General features: G+C 35.6%; 1 protein-coding gene across 1 annotated transcript in view; it reads left to right on the top strand.

Annotated features, from left to right (window-relative positions):
• The window catches only part of LOC100024047 (cytidine monophosphate-N-acetylneuraminic acid hydroxylase), a 71228-nt gene that overhangs the window by 5059 nt on the left and 46183 nt on the right, over nt 1-19986 (top strand). Inside the window, exons 3-6 of the mRNA XM_016431746.2 lie at nt 3319-3410; nt 9911-10020; nt 10565-10755; nt 19662-19809. Coding sequence (XP_016287232.1) covers nt 3319-3410; nt 9911-10020; nt 10565-10755; nt 19662-19809 — 541 coding nt within the window. The remainder of the gene's footprint in view (nt 1-3318; nt 3411-9910; nt 10021-10564; nt 10756-19661; nt 19810-19986) is intronic.

Raw genomic sequence — 19986 nt, 5'->3', positions numbered from 1 at the left:
GTGAAAATTGCCTCCTCAAGGGGTAGAGACAAGTGAGAAGTTGTTGAGGCCAGCTTTTGCAGGTGTTAAACTTTCAGCTATGTTTCATGGTCCAAGAATAGCTCTCCATTCTTTATTTGCTTATAGTATACTTACAAAGACAGCTGACGCCATCTTTATTGTGATCTATGTTTTCTGGTTCAGTTCTTAAGAAGGGGAAGCTTTCTTCCAATTTCTCCTTTTACTTAGTTCTTAGATGAGCAGAATTCACAGCTTTGGGTTTTCTTTTGGCTTTTATTACTAATAATGCAAGACTGGAAAGACAGCTGGTTTTGGAGTCAAGAAGAACTGGGGTCAAGTTCTGCCTTTGATGCATGCTGGTTGTGGAATCATAGACATGTTCCTTAAATTCTCAATGACATCAGGCAACTTTTAAAGACAAAGTTGCAGAATGATAGATCTCTTTTGATAGAGGATTTTTCTGTCTAGGAGTTTTCTATCCTATTTAAAGAATGAATCTGGACCAAAATAATAAAAATAAAACTCTATAAAACTATTAAAAAAATAAACTACACTACAAGAAAACATAAGGGAAATTAACCCCAAAATGGAATATATCAATTCTAGTTTTCAATTAAAATCTCATGGAGGTAGATCCTGACCTCTCTTGAGTTTTCCTATTGACCCATCATCTTCTTTAACCTCTCTTTAGAATTAGCCCTGGAGACAGATAGATGGCTCAGTGGATAGATTGTCAGAGGAGTCATCAGGATGAGACCTGAGTTCAAATTTGACTTCAGACACTTACTAACTATGTGAACTTGGGCAAATCACTTAGTGCTTTTTGGTCCATTTCCTCATCTGTCAAATGAACTGGAGAAGGAATTAGCAAACCACTCCAAGATCTTAGCTAAGAAAACTCCAAATGGAGTCATGAAGAGTTGCCCAAATCTTCTTCTCTTTTTATTCTTGATCCTGGATTTGATAGGCTTCATCTTTTTTCCTTTCTAGAAAGAAGCAGATGGTAGTCCCTCCCTGGTCTCCACAATTTCCCATCCCCAGGCCCATACATACCTTTTAAACTTGCTGATAGAAGGCACATATCTCAGGATGGGACAATCCATGTTAATGGTCCTTCTTAATTACTTAGGCCTAATTATACCTCAGATGAAACTACAAGATTATCATTTTCTATCTTAGTATCTTTCTACTTTGCTAAAGAGCTCTTAGAAGTTCATCTTAGGTCCACACCTCATTTCTCACAGCTTAAAAAATTATCAAGGTGCAAAAACTACCATTCTCACTCCACCTTTGCCCTTCTGCCTTAGGAGAATGAGGCACAATATCTCAAATCTCTAGGAAAATATAGGTTATAAAATAAACAAGCATAAATTTAGACATGAGCAAGGAGAGACCTCAAAGACCATCTAGTTCTATTTAATTTTACCAGTGGGAAAACTGGATCCAAAGGAGGATAAATGACTCAAATTCACAGTTAGTAACTATCCAAAGTAAGATTTAAATTTATATCCTTTAAGTTCATAGACAGTATTTTCTGCCTTATACTAGAGTGTCTTTTTACTTGATGTCTTGTTAGCCATCTTATGTCCAAAATGTCCAAAAATGAATTCATTATTTCCCCTCTCAAACCTGCCTCCTTTCTGAACTTCTTCACTCCTGTAAGGGGCACCATCATCCTTCCAGTCACCCAGACTCACAAACTTTTTAATTCCTCAACTCCTCTCACTCCACCATCCCCATCCAGTCTATTACCAAGGACTATTGATTTTACCTTTACAATATCTCTCCTATACCGTTTTTTAATTCCTCTGACACGGTCACCACCCTGGAACAGGCTCTTATCACCTCATTCCTGGCCAGTGCAATAGTCTGCTTGTGGATCTTCCTCTCAGGTCTTTCTCCACACCAGGCTAGCTCCACTCAGCTGTCAAACTGATTCCTACAGATCACCACCTCTACTCCACAAACTCCACCGGCTCTCCCTATCACCTCCAGGATCAAATATGAAATTCTGATTTTCAAAGCCCTTTACAATCTGACTCCCACCTATCTTTTGAGGCTCCTTCCATCCTATGTACTCTGTGATCTAAGGACTGTGATAGGGTCTGGCACTTTTAGAAAAAAAGGACACTAGCTTCCTTGCCTCTTGTTCTTCATACAAGGTGTACCATCTTACTTCTCCAGGCATTTTCACAGGAATTCTCCATGCCTAAAAGGTTCTTCCTCTTCTTCTCATTTCCTTCAAGTTCCAGCTAAAATTGCATATTCTATGAGAAGCCTTTCCTGATCTTGCTTAATTGGCAGAGATTGTGACTTCCATTGTATACTCAAGCTAGTCATTTTTCCTTCTTTTTATTTTTTACTCTCTCATGTTTTCTATCTTGGAAATTAGCCCTCAAAATGTTTTTAGTTGTAAACATTTCCATCCTCAGCATGCCCCTCTTCCACAGCAAATCTTTACCTCACCTCTAATGAGACTATAATCTTGTTAAAGGTAAGAATTGTTTCATTCTTTATACTTAGATCCTTGGTGCCTACCATACATACCAGGCACCATATATGCTTCACAAATGATTCTTCTTCCTTTTTTAATACTGTATTTAGAGTCTGGGAAGGGAAGGAAAAAATGGAAGATGGGAAAAAATGGTCTAACTTTTTGGTTTTTGAAGTACTAACAGCACACCACTTGGGGAGAATACTTTCTGTTATGAAAATGTCACTAGATCAACATCCTGTTTTTGTTACTTTGAAGTTTCCTTATTTAGTGATCTGAAACTCAAGATGAGATTATGAAAATGTAGCCCTCTACTCAGTGGCATACAAACCCAGTATGTAGCCTATACCTAGCAGTTTAGGCAGGTTAGTGGATCATGCAGACTCCTCTTTGTCATCACAGATCTAGACAAACTTTCTATTTCTAAAAACATTTGTTCTATTCACAGTTAACTCTCTTTCCCAGATTAGCATCTGCTTGAACTATAGCACCAGAAATTATCCTATGTTCAGACCATCCTCTTTTTTCCCTAAAATATATGCCATACTAAGATACAGTGATCACTCTCATTTTTATCTTCACCTACTACCAATAAATTTTTCTGCTCCCCAAAATTTGTCAGTGAGATGGGAATGGGGAGAAAGATTATTGAAAGTCTAACTTTCCAATTATTTTATTTGCATAGTAATCTAGCTTAATTTCATTAGAAAAAATCATGGATTTGTGGGTCCCCAGTAATCTGCTAAAAAAAACTCAACATTGTCTTAAGACATCCAACAAAACTGTTTCTACTATCCATTACATGCATAAAACTTTCCATCCAGGTCTGTCCGTTGCACAAAACACAACTGGAAGCTGGATGTGAGCACCATGAAGTATATCAACCCTCCAGGCAGTTTCTGTCAAGATGAACTGGGTAAGTATATTCAATATTTATAAATCCTAATGTATTTATTTTTATTGTTATTGAGTACCTACTCAGTTGAGTACCTACACTAAGGTGTTTTAGTTTCTATTTTCAACCCTGAATCTGGGTTACTGTTGGGTTTTTTGATAGTTCATATTATAGGATTAGAAATCTTTTTTAGAATGAACATTGGAAATTCCAAGCTAGGATTCATTCTTTCATCAAATATTTATTTAACCTTACAGCAAACCCTCATACCAAAGGGGGTAGTCCTTCCTGAACATTGCATACACCCCAACTCTTTTCAGGGCTGTTCATTCACCTTTCACCCAACTCTCACCTGTGGCTCCAAAAAGCTGTAGTATGCACAGTAAACTAACCCCAGCAAACCATCTCAGTAGACAAACTAAACAAAACTGAGGATAACTAACCAGCCTCAAACCCAGAAGTGACTTAGATGGGATGCCTATCCCCAGCGTTCGAAGACTTTTTCCAATGGACTGGGTGGGTGAGAACAATTTCTTGGGGCAGTCATGAGGATGGCTAAAGCAGGTCCTGTGTAGCACTTAGAGCTTGGTCAGACATTGAAGATGACAAGATCATCCATAGGATCCTGGTCCATCGCCAGTCATCCTGACTTTTGTCTTGCCACTGGACTTCAGTGACTCTAAAAGAGAAAATGAGGCTGATGATTTTATACAACTCTGCCTTGCTGAAATCCAATTCATGTTCAAGTCAAGGTATCACTCTATGATATCAGTGATTCTCCTCAAAATCAAAGGATGAACAATTTTACCCTACAATGTGTAAGATTTAGTGCTGAGTATTTCAAGAGACAGATAAATTAAAAAAAGCACAATCACTGCCTTCAAGAAACTCACATTCTAATAGAGTAGTTTGAAGTCATGGAAAGAATAGAAACAGTATGATACAGTGGACAGTGCTAGATTTGGAATCAAATGATACAATTTCCCAGTGCTACCAATTACTACCTATGTGACATCGAGCAGGTTACTTAATCTCTCTGGGTCTCCTCTGAAAACTAAGTGGTTTGGACTAAACAACTTCTATCTAGACTCTCTTTGCTAATGGCTCCCATCACCACCAATGGCACTCCTTATGTGTAGTAGAATACCTCATTTCCATTTAACCACTAACTGATTAGCCTTGACAAAGGAGTATTTACTTCAAAGGTATATTAACAAATATACAAACATACTTCCTTAACACATGGGGCTTAATCTCCCCCTCAATACCCTTTCAGTCTCTGGGGAGGGAAAGGGATTAGATTCCTGATAGAGTTTTGGTTCCCACAGAGCACAGTCCAAGTTCTATGTTCTAAACTTTATTCAGGATCAAGCTATAGGGACCCTGGCTTCTCAAGGCTTCCCTCAACATGTTCAAAATAGAAGTTATCTTTTCTTCCAAATCCATTCCTCTTCCCAACTTCCTCAGTTCTACTTGTAGCAATTCAATCCTTCCCATCATCCAGGTTTATAACCTTAGAATTGTTCTCAACTCTTCATTAATCACTCATTCTTATTATCACTCACTCTTCATTCTCATTCGTTTATCTGCCAAGCTTTGTTAATGCAACCTCTACAACAAATCTTGTGTATCTACTCCCTTCTCTCTATTCAACCACCATCCTAGCTTAGACCTTATTCATCTGACAGACACATCTCTTTCCTGAATTTTGTTTGTATTATCATTCAGTCACTTCAGTCTTGTCTGATTTCAGTTGACCCATTTAAGGCTTTCTTGACAAAGATATTGGAGTGGTTTGCCATTTCCTTCTCCTGCTGATTTTATAGATAAGGAAACTGCCATAAACAGGGTTTAAACTACTTCACCAGGGACTCACAGCTATTATGTATCTGAGGCCAGATTTAAATTTAAGACTTCCTGACTCCAAGCCTGACATTCTATCCATTGTGCCATCTAGATGATCATAGATTATCAGCTACTGTTTAGGACTACCAGTTCCTTTCTTATCCTTCATCATTCTCTCTTTGCCTTTGGTCAATCAAAGCTGTTTTGATTTGCATTTTAAAAAAATATTTCTTTGCATTCTGTTTTTTTTTAATTAAACTTTTTTGGTCAATGAAAAGTTTTCTTCTCTCCTTCCCACTTCCCCACCCTGCTCCAACCCACACCGAGAAATAAAGAAAAGCAAAACCCCTGTTACAAACACAACAAATTTCTATATTGTCCATGTTCAAAAATATATATGACTCAGGCTGCACTAGGTCTATCATATCTCTGTAGGTAACATGTTTCATCTTGAGTCTTCTGGAATTGTTGTTGGCCATTGTGTTGATTGAGATCCTAAAGTCTTTCAAAATCATTTATCTTTACAATATTGTTATTAATGTATGAATTGTTCTCTTGGTTCTCTCTGTTCACTTCATTCCACTTTGATTTTTGCAAGTCTTCCGAGGTCTCTCTAAAAACAACCCTTTCATCCTTTTTTACTACATAAGATTATTTTTCCATTGGATTATGTTTTATTGCGGTTTGTATGAGGCATTCTTACAAAGGCTTACAAAGAATGAAGGTGAGGGCAGGGAAAAGGAACAGATGATGCAAAGAAAAGGTTTCTTCCTCTGAAATTTCAAAATTCCTTCTCTATACAATTTCTTCCTGGTCTTCCATGGTCAGCCCAAACACTTTATGCCCAAAGAAAATATAAAACTACTCAGATTAAGAATGAGGTGTTGGCAAACTTCACTTCCTTTCATTCAAATGACATCGTTTTCATCTCTAACAGCCCAAGTCAGGAGTAAAAAAAAAAAAAAGCAAGAATTGACATACAAAAGCCTAGCAATAAACCCAGTTTACAGTTTTTCTTCTTGCTAGTGTTTCATCTCAGTACCTCAAACAACTGACTAATTGTCTGTGGCTTTTGTAAATACAATTTAGAATTGGAAGAGCACTTAGAGTTCGTCTCCTAATTCACTCCCTTCAATCTATTTAACTGATGTAACATCAATGAGTGTCCCCAGGGAAGGCAATGCATCCTGGCCAGTATCTGCTCTTTCTTTCTATTTCCTTCTAGGAAAGGGGCAGAGCTGAATCCTCCTTTATGGCCTCTCTGGGATGTAGGAGAAGTTCATCTTTGTTTTTATCATCTCCTTCCAATCTACTTCTTCTCTAAGATTTAGCACAACCACTTTACAATAATTGGCTTAAATTTAACCTAAGGTAAATATAACAAACCTGATATTCATATTGTCCCTTTGTCATAGAGTTTATATCAGATGAAAAGTTATAAAAAAAGTTATAAAGTTTAAAAAGTCAAAAAAGTATAGCCACGACAAGTAGCAAAATTCCCAACACTAAGTCAAAAATTTTACTCTCTGATTTAATTTAAATTTTGTATATTTCCAGCTAACCCATGGCTTCTTATTATTTGATACAAAGTGAGGACATGGGAAATTTTTAGGTTAAAAGGAGAAGAGTATATAACAATGCTCCTTATTGGATAATAACAAATTAACTTGTAACTAACTCAGGGGAAAAGCTGACTTAAAGACAGAGAAATGTAGACTGAGCAATTATACAAAATGAGCCATGAATACAGAATTGGGTAAATTGTAGAATAGAGTCAATTATTAAATGATACAGAATAATTTTCATGTCCTCAGTATAAGAATTCACTGAAGAAAACAAATTCCTAAAAAGCAGAATTGGTCAAATAGAAAAAGAGGTACAAAAGCTAATTGAAAAAAAAATTGCTCAAAATTTAGAATTGGGCAAGTGGAAGCTAATTACTGCATGAGACATCAAGAAACAACAAAAAAAATCAAAAGAATGAAAAGATAAACTATCTCATTGGAAAAATGACTGGGTAGGAAAATTGATGAAGGAAAGATGATTTAAGAATTATTGATATCTTCACAGGGTAAAATAGAAATTGAAAGAATTCACCAATCACATTCTGAAAAAGACTCTAAATTGCAAATTCCCAGTAACATTATAATCAAATTCCAGAGCTCCAAGGTCAAGAAGAAAATATTGCAAACAACCAGAAGGGTTCAACTATTATGGAACTATAGTCAGGATCACACAAAAATTAGCAGTTTCTATATTAAAGGAGTACAAGTTTGGAAGATAATATTTATAAGGCAGAAGAGATAGATTTACAACCAAAAATAATCTACCCAGAAAAACTAAGTTTAATCCTTCAGTAGAAAAAAAAAACTTTGGTATTTAATAAAGTAGAAGACTTTCAAGCATTCTGCTGAAAAGACCAGAGTCAAATAGAAATTTTGACATTCAAACACGACTCAAGAGAAGCATATAAAGCTAAATATGAAAGATAAATAATAAGGTATTTAATAAAATTAAACTGTATATATTCCTTTATGGGAAAATGTTACACGTGATTTCTAAGAACTCTATAATTATTAGCATAATTGGGAATTTACATAGACAAAGGGCATGGTTGTTAGTTAATTATGCATTGGAATGATCTCCAAAAAACAGAGATGAGAAAGAAGGATACTTTGGGAGAAAGGGGAAGGGAGAGGTAGTGTGACAATGGGGAAAATTTTCTCACACAAAAGGGTCAGGCAAAGAAAATATTTTACAGTGAAAGGGAAAAATGTTGGAATGGCAAACAATGTTTGAATCTCATTCGCACTGGAATTGGTTCAAAGAGAGGAAAATATATATATACATTCACTGAGTATAGAAATCTGTCTTATTCAATAGGGAAATAAGAGGACACGGGTATAAGAGAATGGTGGGCAGGGGTGATAAGTGAAGTGTGAAAAATCAGGATATCATTGCACAATAACAGCATTGTTGGAATGATGATTTGGTTACTCTAATAAACTTGATTTTCTCACTTGTTTTTCTTACTTTTTAGTGACATAGTTTATTTAGAAATATATTTTGAATGATTTAAAATATATAATTGAGCAGATTAAGGGAAACAGTCAGAAGCAAAATAAATTTTTGAGGAAGGACAGGATAAAAGGAGAGAGAAGGATAAACAAAAGAAAATAGGATGAAGGAGAATATACAATAATCATAACTGTGCATGTGAAGGGGTTAAGCTCATTCATAAAACAGAAGCAAAGAGCAGAATGGATTAGAAGTTATATTCAACGATAACTTGTTTATAAGAGACACACTTGAAACAGACAAATACAGAATTAAAATAAAGGTCTGGAGCAAAATCTAATATGCACACTTTAGCTGAAGTGAAAAAGGCAGGAGTAGCAATTATGATATCAGACAAAGCAAACATTAATCCAATGAACTAATCAGGAAAATAACATTTTGCTAAAAATAACCATAAACAATGAAGTGATATAAAAAAGTTTTGCAGTCAGTTTCTTTGATAAAGGTCTTATTTCTTAAATGTATGGGGAACTGAGTCAAATTTATCTCAATAAGAACTATTCACCAAATGATTAATGACCAAAGGATATTAAGTTTTCAAAAGATGTAACCAAAGCTATCTATAGTTATATGAACTATTGATTAAAGAAAAGCAAATTAAAACAATTCTGAAGTACCACCTCACATCTTTCAGAAGTGATGAATAGTAGAGGGGATAAGGGTAAATAGCTATGCAAATAAGCTGTTGATGGAGTTGTGAACTGATCCAACCATTCTGGAAAACAATTTGGAACTAGGCCCAGAGGGCTTTTGACCCAGCAATACCACTATTAGGTCTGTACCCCAGAAAGATCAAAGGAAAAAGGAAGAGCACCTAAATGCACAAAAATATTTATAGCAACATTTTTTGTAGTGGCAAAGAATTGGACATTGAGAGGATGCTCATCAACTGGCTAATGGCTAAAAGAGTTGTGGCATGTGATTGTGGGAGAGTACTATTGTGCTGTGGGAAATGATGAGAGGAAGGGATGATTTCAGAAAAATCATGGCAAGACCTATAAGAACTAGTGCAAAGTGAAGGAAATAGATCATTGTGCACATTAACAGCAATGTCGTAATGATGATTAGCTACTCTGATTACTAAAGAATCCAAGTCAAAGAACTCATAATGAAAACATGCTATCCATCTCCAGAGGAAAAAACTGATGACTTCTAAGTTAAAATTTAAATATAACTTTCTGACTTTATTTTTCTTGCATTTCAGTTACATGGCTAATTTGGAAATATAATTGCATGATTTAAAATATATAATTAATTGATATCAAATTGCTTGTCTTCTCAGTGTTTGAGGGAAGGATGGGAGGGATGGAGAAAATTTGAAACTGGAAATTTAAAAAGAAAAGAATGTTAAAATGATATTTTAATAAAAAATAAATGAGATAAATTGAGTGCTATGTTATTGGAATACTTATAGAATACTTAATAGCATTTAGAGAGAAAGACCAAATGGAATAATTATGCTCACTAATTGAAAATGTACACTTTCTTAAATATGAAAGAAAAACTTTTAAAACATCCTCCTTGGTGAAATAAATCTACTATGTCCAAATGGTTTTTTCTCTTCCCATTAATTCTAGTGCCTTGTTATTTGATTCTAGTCATTGAAATGGATGAAAATAATGGACTTCTGCTAATGGAATTGAATCCTCCTAACCCTTGGGATGTAGACCCTTGCTGTCCTGAGGACTTAGCTTTCGGAGAGGTGCAGGTAATGATGATGAAGAGAAGGAGGAGGAAGAGAACTATTGTGTTTTAAAGTTTGCAAAGTAATTTGTATGCATTATCTCATTGGAGTCTCACAACCACTCTGTATTTAAAAAAAATGTTAAATGATTTGCTGATGGTCATACAACTAGTAAGCATCACACACGGAATTTGAACCCAGTTCTTTCTAACTTCAAATCCATCACTCCTGTACCTATCTAATGCTTAAATTATGCCTCCTGGTATAGCAGACACTTTGGAAGGAACTTGTTCAAGATTCTTCTAACTGTGGGTATCCCCAAAGCTCTAACCTGGGTCATCTTCTTCTTCTATACTCATTTGCTTGCTAATCCATTAGCTTCCTTGGACTTTAATTTTCTATTAAAAACTCTTTTACTTGACCTTTAAGATTTTTACCAGAGCATTCAAAAGAAGCATCATTCACTAAAATGCCACATATGGTCAGTTTAGCCTAAGTAATTCATTCATGAATAAGCAATAAAATAATAATTTTCATATGTGTTTTCTTTGTTGATTTACCTTTCTAGGTAACATACCTCACCCACGCCTGCATGGATCTCAAATTAGGTGATAAGAAAATGATCTTTGACCCTTGGTTAACTGGTCCTGCCTTTGCAAGAGGATGGTGGCTGCTCCATGAGCCTCCCTCAGATTGGCTAGAAAGGCTGTGCCAAGCAGATCTAATTTACATCAGTCACATGCATTCTGATCACTTGAGGTAATTCCAGAGGCTCGTAGCAGAGTTAATTTGTCCTTTGGGCTTTGAGAATCTGTCAAACCATAAACATTTTTTCAGTTATTTATGTAATTGCTTCACACTCTAGGATGAGTGTGTGTGGAGCCTTTATCCTTTTTTTCAGAATAATTTTATATGTGTTTTCTTTCTGAAAGAGGGGTTGAGAGGAAGGAAAGGTAAGGTATATTTAGAGAAACTGAAAGATTTCAAAATCTGCAGTCAGAGGACCTCAGATCAAATCTAACCACTTATAATTACTACTTGGGTGATCTTGGGCAAATAATTTCATTTCTCTGAGTCAGTATCCTCATGTGTGAAATATGGGATTAAATGGCTACTAAGGTATATTCTGGCTCTTTTCTATGATCTTGTGGTATGATGGATCTTGCTCCTCTCTCCATCACAAGTTTTTCTAATGAAAGACACTGAGAAGCATCAATTAATATCCACTGTCAGTAGATTTTTAGATAGTTCAATAAAGAGATGAACATCAAATCTGTTAAGCCATGGCTCATTTGATCTACTCGATCCCATCATGTATGTTGTCATTGCAGATAGGACAAGAACTTAAAGAGTGCAATAGGAGGAAGAATGAGCATGCTTTATTATGATAATGATTTATACACTGTTGAATAGAAACCCTTAAGTTCCATCAAGGCACGGAGGCAGCTCTGGGATCTTTAAGAATTCATCAGCAAAGTGGACCTGGCCATGAACCATGGCCATGGTCTAAGGACCAACCTAGCAAACTGGAGAGGGTCATCATAGGAAGAATATTCATCAGATGATGGTTAAATTAAATCTAACCCTCTGGTGGGGACAAGAAAGCAAGCAAATGGAAAGTTTAGGGAGATAATTGAAAATCATGGACTAGGAGAAACAAAGGGAGTAGACTAAATTAGGTAAGTGGATTTGTGGTTAACTTCTGCTTGCTTTTATCTATTATTTAAGGAGATGTATATTGTCAATAAAAAGGCAACTGATCAAATGATGGTGGCCTATACTGAGAAAAGAAAGGCAGTCTGCCTTAAGGAAATAAATTAACTATCACTTAGGAACCCACTTTGTAGAGGCAAACAGGAAATTTGTCATATCAGTTAACCACAAAAGTTAGACCAGAACCAAAAAAAAAGGGGGGGGGGGAATATGGAATAAATAGTGGCACAATTGGATGGATCAACCATGGTTGATAGGCTAAATTTTAAAATGACTGATTATTAAAAATTCCATCTTAATTTGAAAGGAGTCCTCTAGGGTACAGACCTGTTCTTGGCCATGTGTTATTCAATATTTTTGTCAAGGCTTGAACAGAGATGAATAACATCACTATTTGATTTGCCAAGGGAGAATTGGGACAGATAGGCTATCCTTTGGAAGGAAGAGACAGAATTCAAAGAGATATTGATAGGCAAAAAAAGATTTGGCTGAAGCTCATAGGAAGAAATGTAAGAGAGGGAATATAGAGTTTCTCACATAGGTTAAAAAATCAATTTCATGGGTACAGGATGAGAGAGAAATGGCTAGATGACAGTCTGGCTGAAAAAGATCTTCTGATTGTAGTGGACTTCAAGCTGTGTCCTAGAGCAGTCCAAAGGGCATATTCAATTTAAGACCGCATTAAGAAAGGCATAATTTCTGAGTTTAGAAATGTGGTTTTCCTGCTCAACTCTTCCTTGTTAAACAACACAAGTAATAGTATTTATTTTCAGTTTAGGACATATAAGAGCAGAAGAGAAGGGAGACAGTTATTTCGACTAATTCTTTTGGATTCTTGAGTGAGTTCACCTTCCCAGAAATGGCCAACCCATCAATAATACCTTTTAAAGTACAATAATTTTATTGGCAATCAATGCAGTGCAGCAGACAGAGCTGGGTCTGGAGTCAGGAAGACCTAAGTTCAAATTCAGTTCCAGATACTTACTTGCTGTATGACCCTGGGCAAGTCACTAACCTTCTATTTGCCTCAGTTTCCTCATCTGTAAAATGGGGATAATAATAACACCTCCTTTGGTTGTTGTGAAGAACTTGTGTTTGAGGTAAAAAAAAACAAAACAATTGAAATCGTAATTTTAAAGCATGTAGCACAGGGCTTGACCTATAGTACTATACAAATGTTAGCTATTATTATTGTTGGTCACAGGCACTCTTAAACTGTTCTTGTCATGGAATCTTCTATTACAATTTCATTGCACTGTTCAGGTAAGGCCAAGAGAATTTCCAGGACAGCCTCACCCATTCCATTCACCAAATCCATAGTATAAAGTCCAATGAATAACAATGGTGGGTGGTTTTCTCTATACAAAAGAGTCCTCATGGATTAAATGGACCAGATCCAATCAGTTCCCAGTTTCCAGGAACCCTGGAAATGATATCAAATAACTATTTCACAGTCCTTAAAAATGGCCAATAAGCCATCATCCAGGTTTCTATTGACACTGGTAGGGAGCTGAGGAAGGCAGATGTTTGTTGAATTATGTCATTTCACATAAAGATCAGACCAAGAAAAGGAATGAGAAAACAATGTCTCAAAGCCCCTTTCCTTGATGCTTCCTCTTGGAAAAAGAGAAAAGAATTCTTCATTAAAGCAGGGATTCATCCAACTGCCAAATTTCTTTCTTTCTTTTTTTTTTAAACCCTTACCTACCATCTTAGAATCACTACTGTGTATTGGTTCCAAGGCAGAAGAGTGGTAAGGGCTATAGGGATCGAGTGATGTGCCCAGGGTCACACAGCTAGGAAGTATCCGAGGTCACATTTGAACCCAGGATTTCCCATCTCTAGGCCTGGTTCTCAATCCACTGAGCTACCCAGCTGTTCCCTGGAAAGATCTTTTACTATTTTTTTTTACATTATTTTCCTTTTAATTTAATTTTGAAGACTAAATTCTCTTTCCTTCCCACCTTCTCCCCCACCTTTTGAAAAGGCAAGTAATATAATATCAATTATACCTGTAAAATAATGGAAAACACAATTTCTATATTAGCCATATTTTTTTAAAAAGTAAGAAAAACAAAGGGAGGAAATTATACTTCAATTTTTTTTTTGCTTCCATTTTGTGTGAGATCATGATCACTACTCTTGCCTTTCATTAGTTTAGCTGAAGCATGTTAGAGTCAGCTCCAACCCTCTTTTTAAATTGTGTGTGTCTAATTCTGTTTCAAGTGTATCTTCTGTAAACAACATATTGTTGGATTCTGGTTTCTAACTCATTCTTTTATCTGCTTCCACTTTGGCAGGGGGAGCTGGTTCCATTCATATTTTCAGTTATGATTATTGTGTTTTCCCCTCCATCCTATTTTCCTCTGTTTCTTCTCTCTTTTTTCCTGACCCTCTTCAAAAGTCTATTTTACTTCTAACCAGTGCCTCCCTTAATCTGCTCTCCCTTTTAACATCCACATGCCCTTTCCCTCCCATTTCTCTATTGGGTAAATTATATTTCTCTACTCTACTGAGTGTGTGTCTGTGTGTATATATTTTTCCATCTTTGAACCAATTCCACTGAGAGTAAGATTCAAGCATTGCCTGTCCCCCTTCCTCACTTTCCCCTCCACTGTAAAAGCTCTTCCTTGTATAACTCTTTTTAGGTGAGAAAAAATTTCCCCTTCTTTCTCTTTCTTTCCTCTTCGCTCAGCACATCCATTTTTCTTCCTTTCTTCCTTCCTTCTTTCCAACATAATGAACTCATGCCCATGGCCTCTGTCTATGTTAACTCCTTTTAAATGGCCTAATAATGTAAAATTCTTAGGAGTTAATATTTAGAAAAACCTTGATAGTCTAGAGTTTGGGGTTAAATTGGACAAAATGAAATATTATTTGGATAAATACAAAACTTTATACTTGGCTTTAAAAAATCATCTTTATGAGTACAGAATGATGTGTGTGGGATTAGAACACTCTCCTGGGGAAAAGGGGGTATATATCTGGATCATTTGCTTCTCTATAGCTTTCCTTCCCATTGTTATATTTGTATTACAATAGCCTTTACACTATTTCATATCACAGAACAGAAAGGTTCTCTTGCTAAGAAACAGGATGAAATTATCCAAATTCTTGACTGGATTTGCATAAAAACTTTGAATAAAATCAGGTAAACTCAAAGAGGAGAACCTGAAAAAGACTGGGGCTGGGCTTCTAAAGAATATTTGGTGTCATGAGCTTTACATTTGTCCAAGGCTAAAACTCCTTTCTATGCCACCCTGATTAAAAAAAAAAAAAGAAATTCAATAATTTTAGGAACTATTTGCCAAGATACAGACATAAAGAAGCTTGTTGAAGAAACTTATATTAAATTTTTGGGGGGGGGTGCATTGTATTAAAAAGGGTAAGTTATAAAGAGCTGCTTTAAATTATAAAAGAAAAAAGAAAAGAAAAAGATCTAGTGACATTGATGGATCCCCAAGCTTATTTGGAGGCAACAGTATGACATGGTAACCAAAACAATTATGCTATTCTAGGTTACACTAAGAATCATAGTGTTCCAATAAAGAGAAGTAATAATTTCATTGTATTCTGCCTTGGTATAGAACAGTACTCTGTTCCCTTCTGAGCACCACATTTAAAGAAGGACACGGACATCCTGAATCTCTAGAGGAGGGAGATGAGAAAGGTGAGAGAGATGGAGAAAATAGATATATGTTTAACTAGAAGAAGGGAAACTTTTGGGGGGATATGATAGCTATCTTTAGTCTATGAGGAGTTATCATGTAGGACAGATAGGACTTGTTTTATTTTGTCTCAACGGACAGAACTAGTAACAAAAAGTAGAAGTGGCTAAGTCTTTGATCTAGGCTTGATAAAAGAAAAATGTCCCTAAACATTTTTGATGTCGATACATTTTTCAGTTGTACCCCTCTTTGGTATTTTCTCAACATAAATACTAGAGGGATTTGCTATTTCCTTTTTCAGCACAGTTTACAGATGAGGAAACTGAGGCAAATAGGGTTAAGTGATTTACCCAACATTACACAGAAGTGATGGAAAAACTTTTAAAGACCAAGTGCCCAAACTGCACCCTCACATCGCATGTGAGTTGCCCCTCACAGGGAGGGAGAAAGCACTCCCATTGGGCTGCTGGGCAGAAGGGTGGGTGATGTCCTCAGGCATGGAGGAGAGGGGGAAGGAAGGAGTCCCTTCTAGCACATATACCATAGGTTTGCCAACATGGCTATGCAGCTAATAAATGTCTGCGGCTGGATTTGAACTCATGAAGGTGAATCTACATGATTCTAAGCTCTACCCTGCCTCCTAAGCTAACATAATATACCTAAATATTAGAATTATTCAACAGTGCAACAGACTGACTTGGGAGGCATCAGTTTCCTCTGTACAGCTTCAAGCAGATGCAGGGAATGACACAGGAGATAATTCTTGGCCAGGTTATGCATATTCAACTAGATGAGGGCTAATTATTATTATATTATAATTAATTATAATTATATTATATATAATATATTATATAATGATATATAATTATATATGTATATATAATTATATTGTAATTAACCTTAGATTCTATGATTCCATGGATTTTGTGACCTACTTAACAAGCCACTTCTTATGTGATTGCTATTTGTATTAGTGAAGGTAGTGCTCGTGTTGAAATTATGGATATTTTGGAAGGATTCTTTAAGTATCAACAATCCCAGGAAGTAGATGCGATTATGATCTCTATTTTACAGTTGAAGAATCTGAGGCAGAATGAGTTTTAGCTAGTACCTCAGGCTAGATTTGGACTGAGATCTTATCTTCCAGGACTCTATCCACTGTGCCAGCTAGCTACCAATTTTAGAGTATTTTCCAGTTTTGAAAAAAATGAAGACAAGTTAGAATTCTGACCTATGTATCTATTTTGATTTTATTGGCTCTTACTTGACCAAAATAAATTTCTTGTTTTGAAAAGTCTTAACTTTGAAAAAAGTTTGGGGGAAAAAAACAAAATCTGGCATGCTGAACTACAAGAGATAGCAGTACCCAAAGCCCAAACTGCTTCTCACAATGCCTTGTTTCATGCGAAGTGAAATACAACACACCTAACCACAGAAACCAACACACCTAACTAAGCATACTTTGATATTATGAAACAGCTGGTTTCCTAGTACGTAATGTACAACATAATAATAAAATATTGTAAAGTTTTATTGACTCGTGGAAAGATAAAGGTATTATTAAAATGTCAGGGGGGAAGGGTGAGCAGAGAGAATTGTTTTATAACACAATTGCCTTAAGCAAACACCAAAGAAATATGAAATAAAAGGCAATCTAGATAGAATTAGAAGGAACTATACCTTGAATTTAACATCACTATGTTGTATATAGATTTTTTCCTTGACTTTTCTCCAAACAGAATAATAACATCAGAACCCACGTTAGTGGGATCATATCCTTATTTTTAATGATATCATAGAATCACAGTCTTTGTAAGGAGACAAGATCTATACTAGTCCAAACTAAGAGGAAATGGTTGATTTTGTAAAATGTAACAATATCTCTAACCCCCCAAAAGAAAAAAAAATGGGAAAAGAAGAAAAACAAAACTATATTTTTAGGAAATGGAAATTTAACATCTGAAGATTAATTTTGTTGGGTGCATCTGTAGTTGAATTTCATTGATGTTGATATTCATTGTGATTAGTTTGTTTTTTTTTTCTTTTCTTTTGGTCTCTCCTGAGGACTGAATAAAAAGTCTCTATTATAAAAAAACTTTCAAAGAAATGAAATGTGAAGTATTGTGTATTGAGTATTAAGTATAATTATTAAGTATGAATTACATGAAAGAAGATTTGGAGGTGAGGTGAGAATGCTTGGAATCATGATTTTTATCCATGTGTGGAACTCCCTAGGAAAAACACCTTTATTAATGCAGATCAACAAATCCTTTGGAACTTCCCTTGTTAGCAGTTCACCAGGGCTCTCAGAGGTTAAATAACTTGCCCTTGGTCAAAAAGCTTGTATATATCAGAGATAAAACTTCAACCCAGATCTTCTTGACTTCAGAGATGGCACTCTATTCCTATGCCATACTACCTAATATTAAACAAGCATGAATACTAATTAATAATATTAATTAAGTTAATGAAAAATAATGATTCAGAATAGATTTCAATCCACATAACTTATAGAAAATCTGTCAGTTGGGTTGGAAAATAATTTGAGTGTTTTTGATTTGGAAGGCCACCACTTTGCATACCCTCAAAGTCTTTTAATATACATGAATTAATTTGTGGGATCAGTAATGAAAGGACTATTTCAAGAACATTTAGATTCTTGAGCCTTCGGTTTGAAAAAGATGACTGATTTTACCTCATTCCTTTTATTTGAAGCTAAAATTTGCAGAGAAAAAATCTCTGATAGCAGTGTTGACCACATAGTAGACAACCAATAAATATTTTCAGACTGAATGACCTGTATCTGAATTGTCACAAAATTGATTTAGTGAAGTTAAAATAAAGTTCATAAGACTATAGATTTAGCACTGCAAGGGATTTTAGGTGTCAATTAGCTCAACTTCTTCTTTTACAGATGAGGATACTGAGACCCAGAGAGGTTAAATAAATTACCCAGGTTTCCACAGGCAAAAAGTGGCAGAGTTGGAATTCAAACTCAAGTTCCTTGACTCCAAGCTCAGCTCTCTTGCCATTGCTCCACATTGCCTCTTCCAATTTGATTGTGTTATCTGGCTTGGCTTTAAAATGAGATCAAAGAATAAATACATATCCTTTAAAAGGAGTCATTTCTAAAATGAGGCTACTCTAAATGTGTTTCACATCCTAATAAATAGTTGTAAATTCCCTCAGTCTTTTTTTCCCAGCAGACCTCTACTGTTTCTGGCAGAGGTAAGAAATTGATACTGGGTAATCTCCATCAATAGTATTGGGATAAGGGTCAACTTATATAATATAGAACCTATAAACCAACTGTAAAGGATGATTTTAGCATTGTGACCTAAACTATATTAATTATTGGCTGCCATGGATATCCCAAATACCAAAAAAAATTTACCCAAGTCAGTCTGGAAATTTATGGTGATTTAATTATTATAGTGGAAAGAAGTTTAAGAAGAAGGGAGAAGGAAAAGGGTGTAGGATTTCGCCCTCCTGGCTTGTGCCAGGGCTCTAGAAGATAAGGTTTTGGAGAGAAAAAGAGGAATGAATCAACCTGAACTCCAAGAGGGCTCAGCCAAGATGCCTGAACCTGAATTAGATCCATTGTTACTAATCAGGAAATAGCTAAATCAGATCTTCTAAAGTACAGTCTGAGTAGGGTAGAGTAGTTTTAAAATTCACAAGCCCCCTGAGGCCTGAGGAAGACTAGTCTCTCTGATGGGTCTTGTAAACATAACAGCTATGAAATTACAATAGTTAGGGAGGAATAGAAAAGAGAGCAAGCAAACCCAGTGTTTTGCTAGGCACATTGACAAAAAGCCAAATTAGGGGCAGTCCCCTTTGGCATAAAAGTGTATATTTATAATAAATGTTCAATAAAACTTCAGTTCAATCAACCACACCCAAAGTTCATTCTTTTTGATGTAGTGTAGATTTTCTGGCATCTTTCTGCAACAGTTCATTCTCTGGATTTAGGAGTTAGCAAGCTTCTTCCTTGAAGATCTTTCTTGAACAAATATTTTCAAAATCTTGGATTTTATTAAAATACAAGGTTTACATGTGAATCTCAAGATAAATTAATTCAAATATTGTTGTCTTCTTCCTGAAATTTCTTATTATTATCCCATTCACCCTATGCTTGGATATGAACAGTTTTTTTCCCTGAAAACTGGAGAAAAATCTACTTTCAAAATGCCTAGCCTATATGATAACAGATAGTAAGAAATTTGATGTTTCTTATGATGGATGTTTGTTTTTATTAAACCTTCCTTCTTCTCCTGAACCTAGCTATCCTACCCTGAAGAAGCTTGCTGACCGAAGACCAAATATTCCTATTTATGTTGGAAACACAGAAAGACCCGTGTTTTGGAATCTGAGGCAGAGTGGTGTGCCATTGACCAACATTCACGTGGTGCCATTTGGCATTTGGCAGAAGGTTAGGAAGTTGAGTCTTTTATACAACTTTAATTGATGCCTTTCGGGGGTTTCCATTTTTCAGTGATGGTAATTTTAGAATCAATTGATTTAAGAAGATAATTCTAAATCTTCCACTGCTTCATGTTGTATAGAAACAGCCTCAAGGTGAGTTTCATTGTTGGGTGGAATCATAATA

The sequence above is a fragment of the Monodelphis domestica genome, chromosome 3 (genome assembly GCF_027887165.1).
Source record: "Monodelphis domestica isolate mMonDom1 chromosome 3, mMonDom1.pri, whole genome shotgun sequence".
NCBI classification, from domain to species: domain Eukaryota; kingdom Metazoa; phylum Chordata; class Mammalia; order Didelphimorphia; family Didelphidae; genus Monodelphis; species Monodelphis domestica.
The sequence above is the reverse complement of the archived record's forward strand: the minus strand, read 5'-3'. Positions and strand labels throughout refer to the sequence as shown.